General features: G+C 35.7%; 1 protein-coding gene across 1 annotated transcript in view; it reads left to right on the top strand.

The window, feature by feature from the left end:
* The window catches only part of DNAJC5 (DnaJ heat shock protein family (Hsp40) member C5), a 38,356-nt gene that overhangs the window by 4,757 nt on the left and 9,342 nt on the right, over positions 1–24,257 (top strand). Inside the window, exons 2-4 of the mRNA XM_062589251.1 lie at positions 12,806–12,873; positions 20,941–21,061; positions 23,303–23,516. Coding sequence (XP_062445235.1) covers positions 20,955–21,061; positions 23,303–23,516 — 321 coding nt within the window. The 5' untranslated portion in view covers positions 12,806–12,873; positions 20,941–20,954. The remainder of the gene's footprint in view (positions 1–12,805; positions 12,874–20,940; positions 21,062–23,302; positions 23,517–24,257) is intronic.

Here is a 24,257-nt window from a genome sequence, read left to right as displayed (position 1 = left end):
ATATAGTATCATCATATTGCCAACATTTATAATCTCTCAGAAGCTATACATTGATTTTCACCATTGTTTTAGTGTGTTTTTTATTATGATGGTTTTGTTACTGTGTCAACCACTATGTGATGATTTTGGTTAACCGGTTAACTAGTGACTATTTTTTAATCTTGAAAGATAGGAATTTGAACAGTAGTATATTTTAAGATTTAGTTAGAAATTCGATTACTGTATTTTTAACCCATAAAAGCAGCACAGTAGTTATAAAGTACATGTATTATACACATATATATGTATACACATATATATAATACATGTGTATACATGTATGTACATGTGCATGTGTGTGTATATGTATGTATATATAAATATATATTTAAAAGCTTCAGAGGTACTGTTTCCTATCAGTGTAAACTGTAAAAGAATTGCATTTCAGAAGAAAAGTTCCTCAAAACATTATTTTAAGATTTTTAATGAAGTGGTAGAGCTATCAAAAAGCATAATGCACTTTTTAGCTGCAGAATAATTGAAAGAGTTAAAACTGTTGATTTTAAGCTGCAGATTTTTTAGTACTTTGTTGATATGTAGATTTTTCTTGGGTTAGAGTGAGAGAGATGTCCTGGCAATTTCTCCTAATTGTACTTACCTTGTTTCTATATTGCACTAAAATGTACCTTTTAAAAATCCTATTCTGCCTTCTTCAGTAACGCTGAAACACTTTCAATTCGAACATGTTGAAGTGCCAATTGTAAAATTACAGTACGTTTTTCTTAGAGGTGTAAGTTTTGAATGATCTTGTGAGTGCATCAGTTGAAGAAAATTCAAGGCATGTGGTAGGCAGTGGTATAGTAGTTCCCACACAGACAGAAAAAAGTGCTTTAGACCCAGCTTGCTTTAAATTAGCAGCTTTTCTCTCTTTTTTCATTCATGATCTCCTTAAGTATTTTGTAATGAGAATAGAGTTTTTTGATTAAAGTTTTCTGGTTTTGTTTTTTAAAAATATACTTCAGCTCTGTGATCTAAATTTTGATGGAGGAATGGGGGAAGAAATAGAAAAACTTGGTGGCATGCAGTTACCTCCTTCCAAAGCAGTGTTAGCCAGCTCATTTTTTGATGACATGGTAAATATACATATATACATACATAAATACACACACACACACATATATATATATATATATATATGTATGTATGTGTGTGTGTATATGTTATATATACACACACATATATATTTCTGTCTTAACAATTTAAAATAGCAGCACAAAAGGAGCAGTTACGAGTATGCTTCCATTAACTTGTGTTTTTATGATAATAATGGTCTGATGAGTTCTGGCAGATGAATTAGAGAAGTAAATATTTCTTTAGACTTGATTATAAAGACATGCAATATATAATAACATGGAGGAGAAATTGTTAGGAAAAAAACAATCAAAAAAATCTAACTGCAACCTCCTGCTTACATTCTCCTCTTCTCTTTTCACAATGAGAAGGGTGCCACTACCCTGGTTTATTCATTGCATTAAAGCAGTACTGGATGATTTATCAACATAAGTAGTTTCATTCTAACCATTTCCTTATTCTGAGTAATATACAGTATATTTACATATCTATAAAGAATCAAATTTTAACTTTGATCTAGGAATACTATTGTATACTATCACACTATTGTAATATGAGATTTGCAGAACTTTACTTTGTTTCATTTCTTGTTAAAATCGTGTTATGCGGTAGCTATGGATATTCTGGAGTATTTATTGCAACTGTCATAGGATAGTCTAGAAGAAGGGAATATGTAGGATCTATATGTTGATAATAGTTTGCAGTGAAAGTGGGGAAAAGTGCAAAGTAGAGTAATCTATTACGGTAGCCACGCACAAATTTACAAAAAGTAGACTTGCATAGGTTTTCTGTTTGTTTCTTTTCTCCTTTTATGCCTTTAAATTTTTGGTTGTATTTCAAATGAAATATTCTTTTCTCTTCCGTCTGTCATTACATATTTTATATCTTAACAGGATTTTTTGTTACTGTGATTGTTGTATCCTAGCAATTTTATTCATGTCTCAGGAATATTTTGTAATTTTTGAGTCACAGTTTTAGGGACAGTATGTAAAATATATTTGGGCCTTTGTCTGGATTAGGCCAGTCATTAAAGGGTTTTTCTTATGAATCTGCTTTTAATGGTATGAAGATTTAGGAATACTTGCTGTAATAATGTAATTTAGTTATAAAGATGCTTATAGAAAGGAGGGGGACTTTGAAATCTTAACAGCCCACAAAAATGTCTGGAGTTAATAGTGACAACGTCTGTAAATAATCTAGAATATAGTAGGCACAGATTCATTCTACCAAGACTTGTTTGCACCGAGATGTTTATAATTTCGTGTTGCATCTATCATTACTTGATGTGCAGTTAAAGCGCAGTTTTTAGGAAGTATGTTAGGAAATGTCTTAATCCTTCTTTATTTCTTTGTAGCTGTAAAGTCAGCATGAAGCTAGAGTTCCTGCTTCTGATTATTTAGAAAGATGAGAGAAGTGTGATCAGCAGATAAAATGGGATGTGTTAAGATCTTGTTTAGATACTAGAGTAGAGTGCAGCAGTGTGTCTGTATGAGAGGCATGTGATGGTTGTGGTAACAGCGGGTGAAAGAGGAATAAAATTAACGAGTATTCACATGCTTTACAAGGGACACATGCGGACCTTGTGAAATCATCTGGTATCTTGCTTAGGGAATTGAAACAGTCCTTTTTTTAGTTATGTTCTAGTTCAGATTCGGCAGGGATTGGAGTTATCCTGATATGCTTCCAGATCAGGCTAATAATTAGTTTGATCTGAACCAGTTTGATGACTTATTCAATATGCCTTAACTAACTTTTTTCACTTAAAGGTTCAGATAGGGGTCCTAGCTGCTTGGTGGGAACTCTGGAAGAGGGTGAGAATATTCCGAGTGGTCAGTGGAACTTTGGTGGGAGCAAATGTCTCTTTTTTCCCTTTCACCCTACATTGCTTAACTTCTGCAGCTCCTAGATCCTCCACTCTTCACAGTACACCCTCATTTTGCCTCTCCTGGCCAACTGTTCTTTATAGGTTGAGGAGGGAAGTGAGGTAGGCAGGGAACACTAAACTGTTTGGTAGCTCAATCAAAAATTGAGATGACTCATTTCTCAGAAGGTATAGCCAGACGTGCTTATATACTCTAAACTGGTTAAAAATCTGATTCAGTTACTGTTCAAAACCAAATAGCAGTAACTAGATCTGTTGCCCAGGGAACTTCTCTGTGTGTAGTATGAGTCTAGTGTGTGTCTCAAGAAGTTGCTCTGCGCAGTAAATCAGAGTGGTGAAAGAAAATAAGTGATGAACCGTGTCTTTTCTTGCAAAGTTCCTTTTATTATTATTATCGAGTTTTGGTTCGACAAATCACCAATAAATCAGTGCTTCTTTTGACTGCCCTAAAGTTAATAGCAGAAAGTAACATACCTGTTTTAAGTTGCCCATTTTTTAACACTGAGCAAAATAAATGCATTTTAAACAGAAATATTTGACAAGTTTCCTGGAAGATAAACAGTGAGGATTTTTATCTTCCTTAACACTTGTTTCCCTCATTCTTTTTTTCTTTTCACACAAAGTTTCCAATTTGCGTGCTGGCTTACTGAGTTTCTGTTGCACTTACAAAAATTGCTTTTCCACATGAGACTTGCTATTCACTGTTAACTTAGGAAGACCAGGCAAATTGGCCTAATCACAAGTTGTTTGGAAGATGTTGTATTTATAATTTCACAGGCATCCATTATTGTTTTGCAGAGTGGTTTGGATAATAACAAGGACAAAAATCAACACAAATTTATTTTGTTTCTGTTACTGATACGGAAATGGAAGGTTTATCTCAGTTGATGAAAATCCAGCATCTCTATTCTATGTCTCCCGTAGTTGTTCTCTAATATGCAGCTTTTTACCCCAGTTTCCAGCATCTTATCTTAAAACTGTTTGTTCCGGTGATTTGTTTAGTTGATGTCTTCTGTATAAAGACAAGTTAGTTCCTCTTCTGTTAAAAAAATTATCTTTCAGTAACGGTTTTCACTCTTCCTTCCTTGCCGTTTAAAATGCGCAGATGAGTGAAGTATTATTAAAAAATCCCCCAAACCAAAAAACTTAAAACTCTAAATGAAGATAAGTGGTGTTTTGCATCTAACTGTTTCCCTGGTAAAGGTCTTCAGGAAGAGGCACTCTTGGTTAGAGGATTACCCGTAACATTGATGCTAGCTCAAAGCTGTGCTGACAGCATCGTGACATGTATACGGTCTGAGTTAAGAGGCATCTCTTACAGTCTGGTATTAAGATCAGCGGGAAGGGCAAAAACATTGCAGTCACAAAAGCTTCATGTTCTTCGCCATTGCTTTAAGTGAATAAAAGACCGAACGTGATTAATTCTATACCTTACACCAAAACTAAAAGCAGTGTGTTTTGGGAAGGACAGTGATTAAACTATACACAGTAACATACTGACATTTTTATTGTAAGCCCTCTGAAGTGTGATTCTAGTCTGAAAACTTGGTTTGTAAAATACGCATTTTTTTCAGATGTTCTATTTCTTATTCCCATTACTATGTTAGAATAACTCAGTTAAAGTCTATAGGATGTTTTTTCTCTTAACTACTAGGTTTGCAAACTAAGTCTACAGTCAGAAATTCAAGCTGTGTATTTTCGTGTTAGTCACTAGGGAGTTAGTGGGAAAATCAGTAGGATAAATGCTGTTCTCAGTTACATTATTATTTCTAAATTGGGAGTGGGAAGATTTTTTGTTTTGTTTGTTTTAAAAGCCATGAAATACTATTACAAGATTGTATGGTGGAACTGAGGACAAATTTTGTCTCACAGTTTGCATATTAAATGTATGCAGAATGAGAGAAAGTGGAATTAACTATCAGCAGTTTCTGTAGGATTGATAGTAGTATAAAATAAAGGTTTGTTGGTGAAACCATACTATCTACTTAGAAATTACCCCAAAGTTTGTCTCCTGTAAGAAGATGTCCTTTTAAATTGAAACCACTTTTACCCATCTCTGTGATTTATCTGAATATGTTTCTAGCCAAATATGCCTAATAAAGATACAAAATAAGATCTTAGGTCCTGAGCTCCACACGGTCCAGACCAACTTAAACATATGAATGGTATACTGGTTTATATGTTTTTGATATGCTATATGAGCATGGTTACATTAGCAAAGCACTCATAGCGAGCACCTTCCGTGCTATGAAAACCAGTTTTGATCTCTGGGGAATGAATGAGTTTCTGCTATCCCAAGAAACTTAATTGCTGTGTCTTCACTATGCATTTATTTCTGGACATCTACTCGATTTTAGTTAACCTAAAGTGAAACAAAAATATTTTCAATGAAGGCACACCCCTCCAACATATGCCAGGCCTCAAAAGAAAGAGCCTTGTATTGTATTTTCATGCCAAAACAACAAATAGTAATATCAGTGATAGGAGCTATGCTGCTCAATTCAGATTTTTATTGTGGAAATCTCGTCTTCACTCCTTTTATGTTTCCAGATGTCCACGGGCTAACGAATTAAATGGGGCAGGTATGAAACTCATCTCCTCATGTCCTTTAAATGACTTTCAGTAAAATTTGACATTATTCAGGGAGAAGGAGTGTGAAATGTGAAGATAACTCAAGTGTCTTGCATGTCCAAAACCTTTTTATTTTTATATTTTTTTAATGTCCTACCTGGCTTAGTGAATTTATATTTTCCTTAAAATCTGACTTGCCATTAATCCTTTCCTTACAGTTTTCTCGGGCCTGTTCTACTACTCTGTGTGCTTGGATTTTAAAACTGATTTTTTCTGATTTGCAGTATTGAGGGATACGTGCTGAGGACTTTCAGTTGCTGGGGAGAATATTGTTCTTAATTCAGATGACATCAAATGTAGAAAAAGCAAGTCATGTTTTTTATGTCGGTTAACAAGTTGAGTTCTGAGCAGATGTTTTTCTGGAGGCATAGAGATGGCCTGCCTTGTGTAGCAATGCACAATACAATCCCTATAGCATAGTGTTGGAATTTAGAGAGGTTTTATCCTGTATGCTATGCCCCATTTATAACCAGAGAACCACTTATTCCTGGTGATTTTTTGGGGGAAACTCGATCAGATTGTGCAGTTCAGTGGCAGGGAACACTAATGTCATTATTGCTATTTGCTTGCAGTACTCTACTTCCATGTGAAGAATCTGGTGATCCTAGGGCAGAAGAGTGTTAGGTTTTTCGCGTGGACAGACCGGTTTAAATGACACAGTTTAATGCTATGCAGTTGAGGCTGGAAATGTCATTTATGTCTTTAATTTTTAGGTGGTTTATACCCATATCTTGAATGACATAATGAGGTCTAAAATATTGCTACAGATCGTGCCAATATAGCTAACTTTAAATGACTATAAATTAATATATATATTAGAGGGTTGCTGTTTTAATCTGTAGTTTCTGGGAAGCAGGAGGTTTGAGGTTTTTTTTGCGGGGAGGCTTTGTTTTTTTAAAAGTTATATGAAATTTTATTCTCAAAAAAAAAAAAAAAAAAAAAGACACAGTGATTGCTCTGTCCTAGCGTGTTTTTTGTAGTTGGAGGACTGCAAGAGTGACTTCTCATTGTCTGTGATGTTTGAGTAACAGGGACTGGTGATAATTGGTGTGTTTATGCCAAAGACCTTCATCTAAAGTTGGTTTAGCTCTGCTGACCTAGATGCTTAAGCTGCTGTCATTGCTTGGAGGGCCTTAACGTTAAGCTATACCAGCAAAATGCTCAATTGCCAAATTTGCACCAAAAAGTTATGACAGTGTTTATCTGACTGGGGGTTTGCAGATATGTTTGGCCTGATACATTTAATACTGCCAGCAGACGCCTGTATGCAGGATAAAGAGCCTGCAAATGCAGGATAAAGAGGAATAGGGTAACATGAATGAAGCAAATTGGCAATACACAACACATTATATTATTGATATGAATAATTGAAGTTTTACAGAGAAAAGAAAGGTCATTGGCAGAGCTCAAGTGTAGGGATCCCTGAGCCAATACTGCTCGATGAGTTCATGCCCCAGAGTGCTGTGTGGAGGTGGCTATACAGCTCTTAGTGAACTGGACTGTGTCTGCATAAGGGTATTATTAGTTCATAAGTTATATAATCCATAAATGTATAATAAGAGGCTGACTGTACCCTGTTCTTGTTTTATACCCTTCTGAGATGATTTTACTGCTAGAGTATAATGATGTTCTTCTGTTGGTAACGTCTTCCTAGTGATGATGCTGTGCTGATACTGTGCTTTGTAGTAGTATTAAGTCCCTAACCCTTGAGTAAAACAGGTTATGTTATTAAAACATGACTGTGTTGATCACTAGCACATTTGTTCGTGTCTTTCATAGCTTAGCTGGCTGAAGCTTGTGATGTTGGATGTAATCTTGCAATTAGTAAAGGAAGTATTTTTATGTTTCTAAAAAGAATTTAGTGTTATTTGAAAGAGGGAAAATATGTTGTATTTCTTTGTCTTTGTTTCTTTAGGGTCTAATAAAGACGTTTTTGAAAGTTAGAAGTCTTTATTTTCTTTCCTTTTTTTTTTTTTTTTTTTGGACAGGAGGAAATTATAATGTTCTTTCCTCTGGCAGTTTATGTGAGGAAGTGAAATATTGAAACAGTAAAGTCTCCTCCCCTTCCCTGAGCAGTTAGGATAAGAAAGAATTTTTAGATATGCATAATTCAAACTTCGCAATGTTTTTCTTCAAGATAAAACACTGGAAGTAAGATCTTCAAAACTTAACTAAATGGATAAAAGTGGTAGAATCATTGTGTTTCTTCTTAGGCTAGGAAGACCTGGTTGGATATGGCTGCGGTAAAACTATTATCCGAAGGAAAAAAAAAAAAGGATTCTCCTTTTCTGCCTATTTTTAAAAACTTATTTTTTTAATAAGAGCAAAATTTTGTAGATTTAAAAAAAAAATATTAGGATCTAGCTTTGCAAACACAATTATTTTGAGTTCCTAGTGGTTTTGTGAAGGCATTTTAGCTTTTCTGTTTCCTGAGCTAGTTTGGCTTGGTGAGCGATAGCTTCTGGAAACTTGGTTTTATAAATTCTGCTGTTCAGTTTTGTGTATTTTCCTTTCTTATTCATATCTTTTTTTAAAAGGGAGATTTGTGTGTTTGGTAGGGGAAGAGATAATTAATTCAGAACTGAATGGTAGAGATTAATAAATTGAAAACAGAGGTAACATTTCTGAGAAGGAAGCAATAGGTGTGATAATTTTATGCCAGGTTGAACATATGTGAATTATTTTCTACTGTTTGGTCATTAACTGGTAAAAGAATATACAAAAATAAAATGTATTATGATCTTTGAAGTCATTAACAAAAGCTGGCCTTGGTTAGACTGAAACTGATGTATTTGTTTAAAAACGAAACAATTCCAATGATAAATTAATTGTGGAATAGTTTAGACTTACAAGTATGGTTTTGCAAATTGCAAAATGTACATAAGCTGAAATTTTTTGGAGAGGGGAAAAGTTTTAGGTTTTACCTCCATGACTGATAGCAAAAGAAGTTATTCACATTCTTTTTCTCTCCGTTTTTTGCTGCTGTAGATATAGCTACAGAGGGTAACCTTCCCCTGCTCTATGCTTTCAAATTAATTTCTAATAAATCTTATATTTTCTTTTGCAGAGCAGTCGGTAGTTTGAAAGATGTGCTTGCATCTAAGCAATATCATGGCATCATTTCTTATTCCTTACACTGGTTATAGACCTCTTTTAGTACTGTACAATCCTACTTTGTTTGTGCTGATTTATTCTTGACTAGGCAAAAATTGCCTGTGCTGTAAGAAGCTGCTGATCAGATCAGCTGTGTCTCCTTAACCCGAGTAAAGTTGTCTCACTTTTCTGTATGTTTATTGTACAGTTATTCGGTCAAGTAATAGAAGGCTCATCCTAACCTGTCAAAACTGGCAAGCCAGTTTGAATAGTCTTTCTAGAGGTCAGTGGCTGTGTTTTAACAATGTGATCCAATTTGCTGAACCCTTTCTCACACGGAAGAATAGACATGTTCATTTTTTCAAATTTTGCTTTTATTACCGCTTTGAAATCTCTGGTTGTCTTGTCTACAGCTGTTTTGTAGCAGTATAATTCCTATTCTTATTCAAGTAAACCCATCCATTTGTCTTTCAGGACTTTGTTTAAAATTTACTGATTTGCCTATATTGGTATAGTTATTAGCTATGTGATTCAGCTTGACTTGTATGAATATAACTATACCTCTGTATAAATGCTTTCTGAAAAGTGTAGGGTATTTCTTTAGGAGAAATAAGATACTTCGGTATCACTCTACTCACAGGAGTGAATATTGTGTTTTTTCTGGTATGTTCTAGTGAACTTGCTGTGAGTAGTTACAGGAATTCAAACACTGTAAAAGTTTATATGGAGAAATAGTTAAGAGTAAGACAGAGGCAAGCAAACAGAATTTACTGTTTTTAATAAACTTTTAAATAGCCGGGTGGGCAAATTGAGTTATATTTTTATGGCTTATGTAGTTTGTGACATTTGTACTCTACCATACAAATGACTGATGATGTAAACAATTTTTGCTGCAGGACTAAATAGGAGCAATGGAGTCTTAAGTAAGGAATCCACTGAAAAACACATGTTTTTAAAGTGTAATTCTTTTAGTTGAGGTAAGAGGATGGAAAATGTGAATCTAATGCTTTAAAATTTTTTCTTCCTGGTTTGAAGGTCCTCCTTTAGTAGGTTTGAATCTTACTTTTGTATAGTGCACAAGGTCTCAAGTCTTTGTAACAAGTTGGTCAATCAGACTTAAATAGCTAAATTTTAATCTGCTAAGCTTATTAGAGAAGCAACACTTAACATTGCTCTAGTTGAGTTTGTCACAAGTTTCAGTGTAACCTTTATTTCAATTGTTAATGATGGCTGTTAAATCAATTTGGATTTGAATTTAGCAGAGTTGTATTGTCCTGATTTCATTTATTTTACAACTCTGTTTCTATTTTTTTATGCCTCATACTTCAGAGAATTTAACTGATACTTTAAAGTCATAATCTTTCACTGATCAAGGTGCATCTTCTGTTTCAAAGGCAAATGAATTTGGTCTTACTAGAGCTCCATTTTTGTGGTGGAGAGGACAACAAAGCTGTATGTGTTTGAGATTAATTTCCTGAATACTAGGTTGGATTTACATTAGGGCTAAATTGTAAAAACTGATTGGAGTGAGTATATGCCATGCATAATTCAAGTCACAAATATTTCTATGCAGCTTTCTGTAATCATGCTTTTTTTTAAAAAAACAAAAATTTTGATTCAAACTTTAGTAATGCACAGATCTCATGACTTAAAATACAACCCTTAGATACTGATGGTTGTTTGTAATTTGCAATGAAGTAAAATAATTCTTCTGATTTGTAGTGCTTGTAAGACCTGTCCTGTGTATGGCTCTTACACTGCAGAATATAAAAACATTCTCTTCCAAGACAGGAGATTTCTTACATGGTCTTCAGCAAAGGACTACAGTAAAATTTAGCCATGAGGTTTTGTGTTGTTATTAAAAGTATAATCCACCTATATATAAAAGATTCACTCTTGAATGCTTTAGTGAAATAATAAGTGCTAGTAGTTCAATAAACAGGTAAAAGATGACTATTTTAAGACAGCTAGAATATTATTGTTTTAAAACACGTTTCATGATCAGCCTCCTGAGTTGCACTTACGAAGCAGTGTGCTTTACCTTCAGCCTCTTTGTGTCTTTTTTTTGTACTGATTCATTTTGTAAATCATGCAAGCAAGCAAAAATGGGAAAATAAAGACTGAAGAGTTTTTTATTTTGTTCAGTTTGTATTTTTTATTCTGTTTGTCTTTGCAGCACTGATTCCTCAGATACTTGTCAACTATGATAGGTATTCTACAGATACTTCTCTCTTTTTCTTTTTAACGACATACTATTTGGGATGATGACAATTCTGTTAATAGAACTGTTAAATAAAAATGGTTCTTCTATGTATGTCAGAGGAGATTAGGACAAACAGATAAGCTTTTTATCACAAAGAATAGACAAGAGAACATGATAGATTTCCAAAAGGAAAAATTTGGATTGATTTATTGGCTAGAGGAAGAAAGTGTGCTAAGAGCTGTGGTCACGATACATAGAGAAAACATAATAAATGTTGGATAGATCAGATTCAGGTTTGCAGAACAAATGAATCAATAGAATTTTTTTTGGAATGAGCAATACAGTTGAAAGAACAGGTAAACTTCTTAAACTTATTTCTTCACTTGTGTGGTAAAACTTCTTTCCATAATTTTAATGTTGCCCATTTTTTAACATAGCCTTGCTGTCTATTGTTATTTTATCGCGGTCATTCTTTACTCTTTCCTTTTGATTTTCATACTTATATAAATATTCTGTGGCTCTTGATTGTTTTTTTCCTTTCCTTTCTTGGAATTCTTTTCTTTGTGGTCTTTGTTTTCTCGAAACCAGAAAACAGTCGTGATTAATTGTGGTTTTAAACTCTTTCCATTTTTTTACTGGCTTCTGTCGTTTCATTTTCTCTCAGTTTGCTTGTATTTTGAATATCACCTAATAATGAGAAGATATTTACAAGTAATTACAGGCAGGGTATTATGTAGAGCTCTAGGTCAGTGGATCTAGCCTACTGCATAATGAGATTGGGTGTGTAGATCAAAACATTCCTGAGTCACTGAATTAGAATTGCCAGTTGCAACAGAAACCCAATTGAGAAAAACCCCAGAAATCTGTACTGCAGCTGGCTGCTGTGTTGACAGGGAGGGCGCACAGGAGTACGTGGAAAGGGAGAGATGATACGAAATAGCTGTCTGGAGTTTTTCATATGCTTTGTTTTTTATAAAAAAAAAAAATGTTTCATTTGGAATTTATTTTGGTTTCATTTGGTTTTTCTTATTTCTAGCTATATATCATGCTGCTGTTCTTTAGCCCTACGCTTTGCCTGGGTCTTGCTGCTGCCTCACAGGTGTGGCAGAATAGGATGTGTTCCTGCTTCTTGTATGCCACTGTTCGCAGTCCGTTGTATTAGTTTAAGCTGCTTTAGCAGTCTCTAACAACATTGCAGATTATCAAGACTTCAGAAACACGCTTCTCTAAGTAGATATATGTGCCTAGGATGAAAAAGTCTAAAGTCTTAAACAGATAACTATAGCATAGTTCTTGCATGATCCAGGACAAATCTGTGTGAGTGGTGTCCCTGTTTTGTATGAGTTTGTGTATCATGCGGTAAAAAGTCTGTGAGAAGATGCTGAAGCCATGGATAAAAGCGTAGGGCTCTTGAAAATATACTTTAAAATATTTGTAACTTTCATTGACAGCTGATCATTTCTAAACATATTACTGCAGTATGAAATAAAATAAACAGTATTTCGGACAGTAAAAAAACCTCAGGTTTGTTTTAGTATAGAAAATCCCAGCAAGGCATTGTTTGAATGAAAGGATAAGGGAAGTAACAAAATGCAGCCTTCAAAATTATTCACTGTTAGATTACTGACTATGTTATAGGAAGGTGTGTGGCTGTTAAACCTATTCAAACTGCAGAACACGTGTAGATTCCCAATGGCTTCAATATTTATCTATTTTAAGTGTGAATTCTTTGTAAGTTTAGAGAGGGTTTTTTTGTTTTGTTTTGTTTTTTGCTATTTCACTTCCATCTGTTATTGTTAGCATAGCACAAAGGAGGGGTTGTTACAAAGTTATCACCATCTTATTTTACTACAACAAGTTTTGATTTGCTTTTGTTTTATCTTTAGGAGATCCAATTTTAGAGCTGTGTAGAAGCCTTTACCACTTACCGTAAACCAGTGAAAATAGATCCCAGGTAAGTAACACTTTTTTGACTTCCTGTAGCTTTAAAAAAAAAAAACAACCAACCAAAAAAACCCCACCTCGATTAAATGCAAGATAATGTTGAAGGTGTGAAGTTCAGAATTTCACATAGAAATTCTTCTACTGCTTCACTAAGCCAAGTTTAAAATGCCTTTCAAGTATTTGTGTTGATAGTATAATCTTGTATGTGTGTTTCTCTCTTTTTCTCTTCAAAAAACAAATTTTCCCTAGAAAAATACCAGATTATGAGAACTACCGTAATTAATCTAAGACAGATGGACAGGATGCAGAGGCCAGTGGTGTTGTTTCATTTTTGGGATAAATCAATATTTACTAATATGTTTTCTGATTTTGTGGTTTTTGTATAGACTTTTACTAGTAATAGTGACTGAGACAAAGTATTTTTAAGATTAACACCTGTATTTAATCTTCCGCCTTGGAAAACTTTGAAAAACTGGTAATCTTAAATTTAATTGGCATTATTTTCATCAGGCAAAAGATAGTTGGCAGAAATGCCTGGTGGAATACACATCTTGCCCAAAATATTCTGTTGCTTCGTGAACTTGTTGTATAATAAAACATCAACTGATGTAATTTTTGTAAAAGTTGATAAACCATTTCCAAGCAAGGCTCTTTAGTGTTTGCTAATACACTGTTGCAATTGTTATGGTTGCAAAAAGCTTGACAACTAGGCCTTATGTTACAGTCACTAACATTACATGTAGTATATATTAATGACAGTTATACTGTTGATACCTCGGTTATATTGGGCTCTGCTAGGAAAGCAGCATTCTCGTTTCTAGTCCAACACTTCCTACATTGCTTTGGGTTTCTTTTCTTTCTCTTTCCTGTTGTTTCTTATCTGTCCCTTTTTGGGAATTTCTCTATTCTCTGTGTTACTGGCTACCTATAGAAAGACTCAGACGGATTGGTTCTTCTGGTTTCAACCAAACTCGTTTGCATTCCTGCAATTTGGATAGAGTGTATCCATTAAGGTTAATGACTCTCCATTGTCCTATATCTAGTGGGTAAGTATCATCTACCAAGCCCAAGATGGTGGATTTCATGTCTGTTACAGCAGTGTTCCAGTTTTCAGAACCACCAGTAGCAACCAGATTCCCAGCACTGAAGATAGATCCTTGCTAAAATTGTTTTGGACAGCATGTATTTAAAGGTCTGCTGAAATCTTTACTTTGGCACTTGCATTCATGGTTTGATTTCTAGTAACTTGAACTTATGAATATACAGATACTAAGAAAAAAAATTCTGGTTAATGTTTTACTGCAATGTCCTACTGTAGGACTATTTTTAAATTAATATGGGTTAGTTCCCCCTCCCTTCATCAGATTCTTTATTAAGGTAAACTTCCAAGTATCCTTAGTGTCTAATGTGAAGGAGCAAACATATTGGAGTGGAATACTTTAGTACAATAACTAGATTTATTTTCCTATAGCTATGCAATTAGGTATTATGGGATATAAGGCTCTAGAAGTGTATGTGATGCATGTTATTTTGGCGTGTCTTGGGCAACAAGATGTTTTTAGATGCGGATTTAAAACAAAAGCAAAAATAGCGACAACAAAAAAAGAAAAAAGAAAAAGAAAACTGACCCCACAGCTGTGTCAGTGTTCAAGAAGGAGACACTATGGGGTCTGGCAAGCTTAGTATTTTCACTGAAATGGTGTGTTCCACGCCTAGCAGGGTGTTTTAGCATAGAGTGAGAATGTCCTGTAAAATAGAATTTTAGTTCCATATTTAAATGAAGCAGGATGCAAAAGAGATCCAGAAGGAGTTCCTGTTAATGGCTTTCTGTTCAAAAAATGCTGTGCCGCCTGTTGCTTGCCTTGTTAAGGTTCAGGAACTTACCTGTTATTGAAGGAGGGTCAGATTTATCAGTGGTGCTGAACATTTTCAGCTCTTCTTTTAAAAAAGAAGTCATGCATCCAGGAAATTGGAAGGAGCTGCAGTGCCTTTATTACTTGTTTGGAAAAAAAGCGCAAAATTAATCTGAAATGTGGAAATTGATATTTTGGGTACCTTGGTATTTTAAAGTTTCCAAACATTTGTTAGTGAATAAATACTTAATACTGAAGCTTTGAAGCAAAATGAAAAGCTGCCATTGTTAATCTGCTTTCAAATGCTAATGACGCTGAAGTATTGTTGATACTTTCCATTAAATTAGCCCTCCATAGCTTTATTGCTGTAAGACTGTTTCTTGCTAGCAGTGATCTGACTTGCGGTTCAGTGTTGTTAAAAGCATCTGTTGACTGTGTGAATAGTGTAAGAAGCCTCCCCACCACAGAAATAAGTGTGCTTTGGGGGGAAAGTTGATTCTTTTCCCCACTCTCTCCACTTACATTCTTTGCACTGGTTTGGGTTAGATAACCCCACTAACTGTGGGGTTAGATGAATGCAAGTGCCTTTGCGCTGGAAGCAGTGGAAATAGGCAGCTGGGATTGGGAGAGAAAGCAAGACTGCCTTTTCTGCGGGCAGTTAACTGTTAGCTCAGCTGATCTAAAGCTAAATTGTCAAATGTGGCTGATCCAGTTTGGAGGTTTGCTCTTGACAAAAGAGAGAAGTTTTAGTCCTCCCTGCTTCTGACCACTATCTGATCTGCTAACACCACCCTTTTTGGTGCTGTCACTCATTGGAATGTTCTCTGTCTAGGGAATGTTTAATTCCCTAGAACGAGAGAGAACTGTCGATTATTCTTGACTGGAATAATAGTTTGCTGTTTTATTGAGCAAAATTTGGCTTACAAAAGGGTTTGAAGATCAGCAGACCTGGCACAAACAAAGATGTCACCAATTTCATGAAACCTTTCTGAGACCTTTGCCTCCTTACCAAGTTTGATTGGAGTAGGCCAACAGGTTCAAAATTAGATACAGCTCTGGGGAAACTAAAAAGACAACTAGTCTTTCCAAGGTCCAATTTACCATTTCTGTGCTTCAAAATGTTAAGACTGGTTTCCATATAATAGATTAGGTTTAATCCAAGTCTTTTAATCAAGATGGTAGCAATTATACTTTTTTTGTTGTGCTACAGCTACATTTTCTGTTAAAGCTGACTAATGCAGGACGTGGTGGTACCCAGATGGTTAAAAATGATGCTGTTTAATCCAAGGGATTACTTTTCTTCATAGCTGTCTGAGAGAAACCTCTTCAGGAAATCCTGCTTGGTTAGGATATATAGCAGATGGCTTGTTACCACTGGATACAACACTTTTTAAAAGTACTGAGCAGCTTTCAATGTTGTAGATTAGAGCCAGTTGTAAAATAGCAGGATAGATAATATCCTGATCCTATATTAAACTTGAATAGCTTCTACCTTGTCTGTCTTATTCTGTCCCATATTTGAAGGGCCAAGGATTATATACATAGTAGTAAGACTTGACCTGTTCCATTCTTTTAAATAACAAATCATCCCAGATGAATTCCTGTTACCCCCTTGTCCTTCTTCATTCTCCGCTATGGTCTACTTGTCCATATCTTAACAGATTTGAAAAATAACTACAAGCACCCCATTAGACTAGACTCTGAGCTCCAGATAAGCTGAACTTTTGGGTCTGAAATGATTGAAGATTGTAGCAGTATGAAATTTTATTTCTGTGTGTCTCTCTACTTTTGACAGCAGCCTACACACAGATAGACATAGCCTGCATCAAACTAATTTCACTTTTTTTAAAAAAACAAGTTAGTCTTAGTTTAACAGTGCAGAGTTTATTAAACAGAACATAGTGTATACCTGCAGCATCTGTGCACCGAGGGCATTTTGGATTGCTTTTAAAGAAAGCTCGTTATGCCTAAACAGAGAGACTTCTAACAACCTAAATGCCACAAATGTTCGTAATGCCCTCAAGCTTCCAGTTTGAGGCGATACCTTCTTTGGAAAAGTTAAACTAACATGTAAAATCTCAAACAGGATTTTTTGTTTTTGTTTTTGTTTTTTTAATCCTGAATTTAGATTAATCCCACAGGTCCCTGAGAAACAGCCTGTCAAGAAGGCACTGAAATAGTGGGCAGAGAGACAAGCTTCTCTTGACTGGATGCTGCTGATGGATGATTGGCAGGATGGTCATTGCACGCGAGAAGTTTCTAGGAAGACTGTGAGAAGAGCTGGTGGTCTTAGCTGAAGAGAGGGGGCGAAGCGGCGCAGGGGAGCCAGGGCAGCCAGTTGGAGCGGGCCTCTGCGATTAGCTAGATTACCTGCAAGACAGCGGGATCACGGGGCTCTGACCTCAGCCTGGGACTGCTTCGGGAGGGGGGCAGGGAGGCTGCCGCCAGGCAGACTACTAGCTGTCTTGAGGAGGTTTACCTAGTGTGTTCTTGGATGTGTTATGCAGAACTCTTTCTTTCCTGAAGTGTTTTTTTTTTTTCCTTTTTACTGGATCAGATAATGCCCAAATAAGTGCATCAGTTGTATTGTGTCTCTGAGCTGTCAATGTCTTTCCTCTTGTGCAGAAACCTTTCAGTAGCTTAATACTATCCTTTAAAGGAGGAAAAAAAAAAAAAGAAAAAAGAGAAGAGTTTGGTTCTCTCCCTACCGACATCTTCACCTTCTTGATTTGGGGTGTGTTTTTCTTATATCATAAATTCTTAACCAAAGCATTAGGGCTTAGAGCTATTTCTTTTTCTTTCTTTTCATTAATATATAGCTTCCTCAATAGGTAGAATTTAATTAAACTTAGCAGAGATGCTGATGACTTCTTGGGGGAAATTAGATGTGAAATGGCTAGTTTAGCAGGTATAGAAATTACCTGCTATTTCTACCTATAGAAATTTAAAGAAACTGGACATGGTTCCCAATGTTGAATCAATTTGGGAAGGCCAAATGCAGAAAAGTATTAACCATAGACTCTGAGGTGAATAAGAAAAGTCTTAATGTCTATATCCGTATCCCTGCCACCTGCTCACACCTTAAAAAGCGTAGCAGCACCCATGTACTGGTAAGGACAGAATTGATGTGTTTTCTGTGAGGCATATCAACAGTATGAGATTGTATCAGCAGTTGTATTATGCTGACTGATCAGCAAAATGTCACTGATTTGCTTGTATAGATGTGAAATGATTGATTCATCCATGTAATTTTCATTCAGCAATACTGTATTTCATGCACGAGGATTAGCAGCACATTGTAACAGGTTGCACTGTATTTACACTCTCAGGATTTTGGGGGATATTTACAAATCTTGTTAATGGCAGTGGCAGTAATGTGCTGCTGAGAAGCATTTCCTCTAGTATCTAACATGAGAGCCTTTTCTTTAGTTTTGTTCCTGCTAGCACCAAAAGAAACAAGACCATTAGCTGATATTTAAAATGTCTGACTGTTGTGCTTTCAGGAAGGGAGAAATTTGAGTTTGTCCTTGCAGTCTAAGCAGATTTAATTTTGAAATACATGCTTCCTTGCATTTAGAAATAAAAAGACATGGTCATTCTAAGGTGAAAATGTTTAGATAATGAGTGAGAGATAATGGTGAGACTGAATAATTGCTTCTAATGCCCTTTTTATTGCGATTACTAGCCTTTTTGAGTGATCTGTATAACCTGTAACTGATAGAACCGTATATGACTTTTGATGGCAATTTCATAGTGAAGCCTAGTGGTATATATCTGACCCTAATACAACCAGTTTTTCAGATCACAGCAACCCCAGCCAGTGTGGATTGCTGGGTGAACTGCTGAGTGGAGCATCTTTATTAGTCCGGGAGAGGTGTTCTCAAATGTTAAACGATTTTTGGAAGATTAATCTTTTCTTTAATAGAAAGTTTTATTGTTTTTAGGTGAAATGTTTAGATGGGGATGGGGGGGTGTGAGAGGATCCAGAGAACAGAAATGACTTCCATTTCTAATCCCGTGGTCAGCAAAAAGGTGTGTTATTTCTATGGTGGTTGTGTGATAGCATTTCTCTACCTTCCAAATGATAGGCTTGCCAGAACATTAGCAGACATTTACTTAAACCAGCCAAAGTTTTTTTTTTGACTTTAAAATTTCAAAGAAGGTATTTTCTAAAAAGATCTATTTGTTAAATTTCTTTTTTTTTCCCTTTTCCCTAGCCATTTGAATTTTATTTGACTATTTTTGACTCACAAAGAAATCGAGTGTCAGGGTAGAATTTCATCAGGTTTGTCAAAGGAACTTTTGTATGAATCATAGGAAAGTATGGCAAGCTGCATCTTGGAGAGCTATTGAGAAAGTGATGTGAGCAAACTGGTGGTCTGTATGAATGTACATCAGTAAATAACTATGTAGAACTCACTACAATTGACTTCAATTACAGAGAAAATGCTCAAAATATGGTATTTGGACTGTATTTTTAGACTTACTTGGCTGCTTGTTTGTTATGCACTATCCGGATTGGTACACTTGGATATGCTTTCAGAACAGGTAGACTTGAACACTAAAACGAAAGTGTTCTCAGTGTTTTTCTGCATTATTATTATCCTTGCGTCTTTGTTTTTACATAATCTTGTACTTTTTGTCATTCTTTTATCTAAATTGTGTTTTCTCTGAAAATTTGAACCCAGTGAGATGATGACCTGGAGTTGACACAAATTACTCAGGAATAAGATGCTAAGGGTAGTGAGGAATTTTCTCCACTGTGATAGCAAACAGGATTGTTTTCTCTGTGGAGTGGAAATGTATCCAGTTCTTCCTGTAAATTTGTGCTTAAGAAACCTGTAGTGAAAGAAGCAACCTCTTAGAGCATTTGGTTTAGGTAGCCCTTTAAAAGCTAAAGTTATTAACTTTATTATAGAAGATAAAGGGTTAAATTAGAAAAGTCTGGTGCTTTAAATATCTTTTTCAAAGACTGCATAATCTGATGTAGGCTAACTGTAATGACATAATCCAAAAATAGCCAATAGTCCTCTCTTCAATGCTCATCCTTGCTGCAGTTCTGCAGCTAAAGAATGGCAAATGCTAATCTCCTAAGGATGTTAGAGGACATAGCGTGTCTGTCAGTGACATGTCCCACGGGAGACCTCTAGGGTCTTTTGTATTTGAATTTAGACTAGGAGCTTAATTCACATTCAAGTATTATCATTTAACTAGAATACATGTTAAATATTGATCCACTGCTATAAATTATAAGAGGGAAGATTGCCTCCTCTTTGAGTGGACAGCTGTTCCCCTCTTCATACTGGGATGCACAGGCCTAGCCATATGCAGTTTTGTTTAAAGGATTCTGCTTGGCCCAGTGACACTGACGGGAGGAGAGGCTGGGGCTTTCAGGAGGTGATGGAGGTTTCTTTAACATAACAAAGCGTATCCAATTTAGCCTACTCTTGGCTTTCAGTTGCTATTGGATGGTTGCTCTGAGATACATAGGCCTTCTCCAGGCAAGGCAGTATCTCATGATTATTTGCTCGTATAAGTAGACTTTTCTGTGATATGTAGCTACTGTGGATGGAGCCATGGTGGCTGTCCCAGTGCAGATCGTTAGACCTACAGTGCATAAAGTCACTCACATCGGCATAGAGATGTGTTGCTGGGAAGTTTGGAAAACCATGCATTGCCCAGCTTGTATGGTGAGTGACAAGGGACTTGTTTCTTCAGTACAGTACTTTTGCATAGTGCTTAAAATGAAACAGAGTAACTTATTTCTAGGTAGCTTACGAAATCTCTAGTCCTTGAATTAGATCTTTTTGCTTAGCACTATAGAGGTGCATTGCAAAAAGACAGCCTCAGTGTAATAACCACCTGTCTGTTGTCAAGTTTTTCTTATAGGTATTGCCAAGGATAAATTATCTAAGTAATAAGACTAAGAAAGAAGATGAAGGGGCTTTAGGGATGTATAGTACATACCTGTAGCTATACCTCAACTGTTGATTTCAGGTTTTTGACAGGAATGGAATTGAGATTCTGTAGTGCCTGGAATTGTGCTGAAAATAATAGTTGTTTCTTCAAAGCCCATTTAAACCTTGTTTTAAAAGAAAAAAAAACAAAGGAATTTTTATGTGAAAACTCTGGTTTAAAGGGTGATTTGGTGAATGAGGTCTGTGTTCTGTTTTGTTAAAGCATTTCTTAATCATTTGTTTGTTTGGGGACCATTCTCTATTCAGGTTATTAACTCAACATGGCAGACCAGAGGCAACGTTCGCTGTCTACCTCTGGAGAATCATTATACCATGTGCTAGGACTGGACAAGAATGCAACTTCTGACGATATTAAGAAGTCATACAGGTAAAGTTTAAGTCTAACACTGATTGATAAATAGAACAAAGAGCTTAAATTAGTACACAGTCTCATTCTGGAAGCTTTTATTTAAAGTTCAGCAAAGGTTTAAGACAGTCGGTTCAGCATTAAATTCTTATTTTATGTTACAGAGCATTGTGTCTGGCTTACAGAGACCATAGCTATGCAATATTCTTTCTTTGTCCATCAATTTTAATTCTGGCACAGTGAGGTGTGGATTAAAGATGCAAATAAAGATGAAAACTGAGTATCAACAATGTTTTTTTTCTACTAGTGGGGTGATTATTTTTTAAAAGAGGAACTTTTACTGTATTTCTTTTTTTGAAGGGTCAGATAAGTGAAATGGCTTCGCATTGTCCAGTTAAAAACCAAAAGAAGAGTACTGCAACTGTCCCCCTTTCCCACATTCCCCCCAAATCTGCTTATATGCAATTGCTTCTTTACCTTAAGCATGAGCTCTGGTTTTATATGACTATGGACTAGTGGCAATGGGTTTAACATTACACTAGGGGTCAGTAGTAATCTTTACTTGAGGATACTCTTTTCATTTTTTTTTCTTGTAGTCTTTAACATTTACCATGACTTTTTCCCTTTTAAAGTCACTTCTTAGTACTGATTGTAATTGCTTAGTGAAATCTGTGAATAAATGGGCTCATAGACTCTCTAAAATTATCCACATCTTTCTAAAAACTTAGCTGGAAATTTTGAGGCAGCCTTAGCAACCAGGAGATAATGTTTCCTCATTGAGGAAAAACTGCTGAAGATTTTCTTTGGAATGAGAACACTCCAAAATCCCAGAATGAAAAGTAGTGCTTCATACTTACCTGAAACTTCCTGCAGTATTGTTTTCTCCGCTGTTTCTTTGTAAAAGGAGGATTGACCACTGTATCTGCAACACCCTTTGCTGGCCTATGAGCTATGGGGTTTATGCACGTATAGGAAATGGCAAATGAAAAATACTTATCTATTGCAGCCTGATAGTAGCCAAGCCATTTCAATGAAGTTTACATAACTTCTCTGTAATTATAAAAACTCTGATTATTTCAGTCCTTGCTGAGACCATGCCATTAGTGGCAGCCCTGGAAGTTATTTTCCCAAGCAACATCTTTTACAGCTCTAGAGTGTTTCAAGTGCACACTCAATTTATTGTGTGAATGCTGTGATACATTTGTGTGTGTGGCAAATGTGCCCTTGCCCAAATCCTTACTTTGTGTTTATCTGAATATTTTTTTAATCTGAAAGTTGTCATGTGTAAACTGCTGTGCAGGCTTTTAGGCTATTTCTTAAATATGGGGCTTTCGTGGTAATTTTCTGTAGGACAAGTACCTTTTTTGGTGATGGAAAACTTTGCGTAGAATTCTGTAGCATTTTTCTACTTAGGAGCACAAATGGCTCAGACTTCAAAACAGTGGGATTTTTTTCTGTGTTCATTTAGAAAGTGTTTGGCCAGTTATTTCTACTGACTTATTTTATTGCCTGGACAATGCTTCAACTGGCAAATTTATCAACACTTAATCTGAAGCGTTGTGCTGTGTTCAGAGACCTCAAAGGGACTATAAACTGCTGTCATTTAGTTGTGAGAGATGTAAAATGATTACGGAGCTGCATTGTGATTTCCTGGTGTCTCGAAACTCTGAAAGCTTGTTCTATTTTCGTGAGGCTTGAACTGAAAAACTGTTCTCTTTCTGCACAGGAATTGGTGAAATAACCACAAGTTATTGTCTATTCTATTTTTGTGTTCAGATACTACAGATTAGCTGTGGCAGCTTGCTTGTATTTACCCTTTGAACCTATGTCATGGGCTTGTGGTGTGTCTTTTTCTGTTAGCTTGGTCCTTGCTTTAGTAGAAGTAAAACTTAATGGTGTAAATTGCAGGAGCTGAGGGGTAAAAACCGAATGCTTTCTCTTTGTCTGCAGTGGCCTTCTCCCCCCCTACCCCCAGTGAGTTTCTGAGAGTCCACTTAAGCAGTCTGAAATGAGTCCTTTGAATTTAGCTAGCCTATGCTCTAGCCCTTTGCTATCACCTAAGAAAGAATAAAGAGGGAAACAAAATCAGAGGTGAAGGAAACCATAGCAGAATGAACATTTTCAACTGCACCTTAGGAGTCTCCCTTGAAAGAGTCACAGGCTATCTATCTGAAATAATGGAATGAATTAAAGAAGTCAAAAACCAGGAGCCCAAATCCTAGTTTTTAACTCATAACAATCTCTTTTTTTTTCCTTCTGCAGGAAGCTTGCATTGAAATACCATCCTGATAAGAATCCTGATAATCCAGAGGCAGCAGAAAAATTTAAAGAGATCAATAATGCACATGCAATATTGACTGATGCCACAAAGAGAAACATTTATGATAAGTATGGTTCTCTGGGTCTGTATGTAGCAGAGCAGTTTGGAGAAGAAAATGTGAATACATACTTCGTCCTATCCAGCTGGTGGGCAAAGGTAAATAAAAGTGCAAAGAAGTTATTCTGGATTTACATTCAAAATTTTTAGAAATTGAATGTTTCTGTTTATTCTTGGAAATTGCCAAATCTCTTAACACCTTGTAATTTAACCTTCTCTTACTGTGTTGCAGTCTCTAGTTCACAAGTATTTTTCTGTTGTCTATCAATGATCTGGGTCTAAATAATAGTAACACTTGCATTATTAAGAGAAGCTTGGGTATTCCTAGTGGATTTAAAGCAGTGAGGGTTTGAGGGGTATGCCCTTTGGTATTGTCTACTAAATAATTTTACAAGAGGACTCCTGACTGCAAACTTGAGCCCACACATAAGATCCTGTAAAGAAGTATGCTAACAGACTTCCTCAAAAGCTATTCTCTGGTTTTGCGGAATTCAGATTAATTGTTCACTAGTCAATCCTCATTTTTGGTGCAGCATAAACAGACCTGAGTGTCACTAGTATAGCAAATGACACTGCAAGCTCATGTTTCCCCAGAAATACTTTATTTTCCTGTGTGCACTGAATAGTAGGTATAATAATTATTATATTGAGGCCTTCTAGGAGTCCTTTTCCAGCACCAAATAATTATTATATTTTATGGGACTCATAACACTTTTAATCATAATATGCTTTTATCATTTAAGTAATATATTTTAAATTACCACTTTTATTCAAAAATGCAAGCAATCTATAGACTATGCGTTTCTCACATTTACATTTTCAAGCTTTGCATTTCAGAGT

This window comes from Rhea pennata, chromosome 16 (assembly GCF_028389875.1).
Source record: "Rhea pennata isolate bPtePen1 chromosome 16, bPtePen1.pri, whole genome shotgun sequence".
Classification (NCBI taxonomy): Eukaryota; Metazoa; Chordata; class Aves; order Rheiformes; family Rheidae; genus Rhea; species Rhea pennata.
Note: the sequence above shows the minus strand (reverse complement) of the source record. Positions and strands in the feature narration are given on the sequence as shown.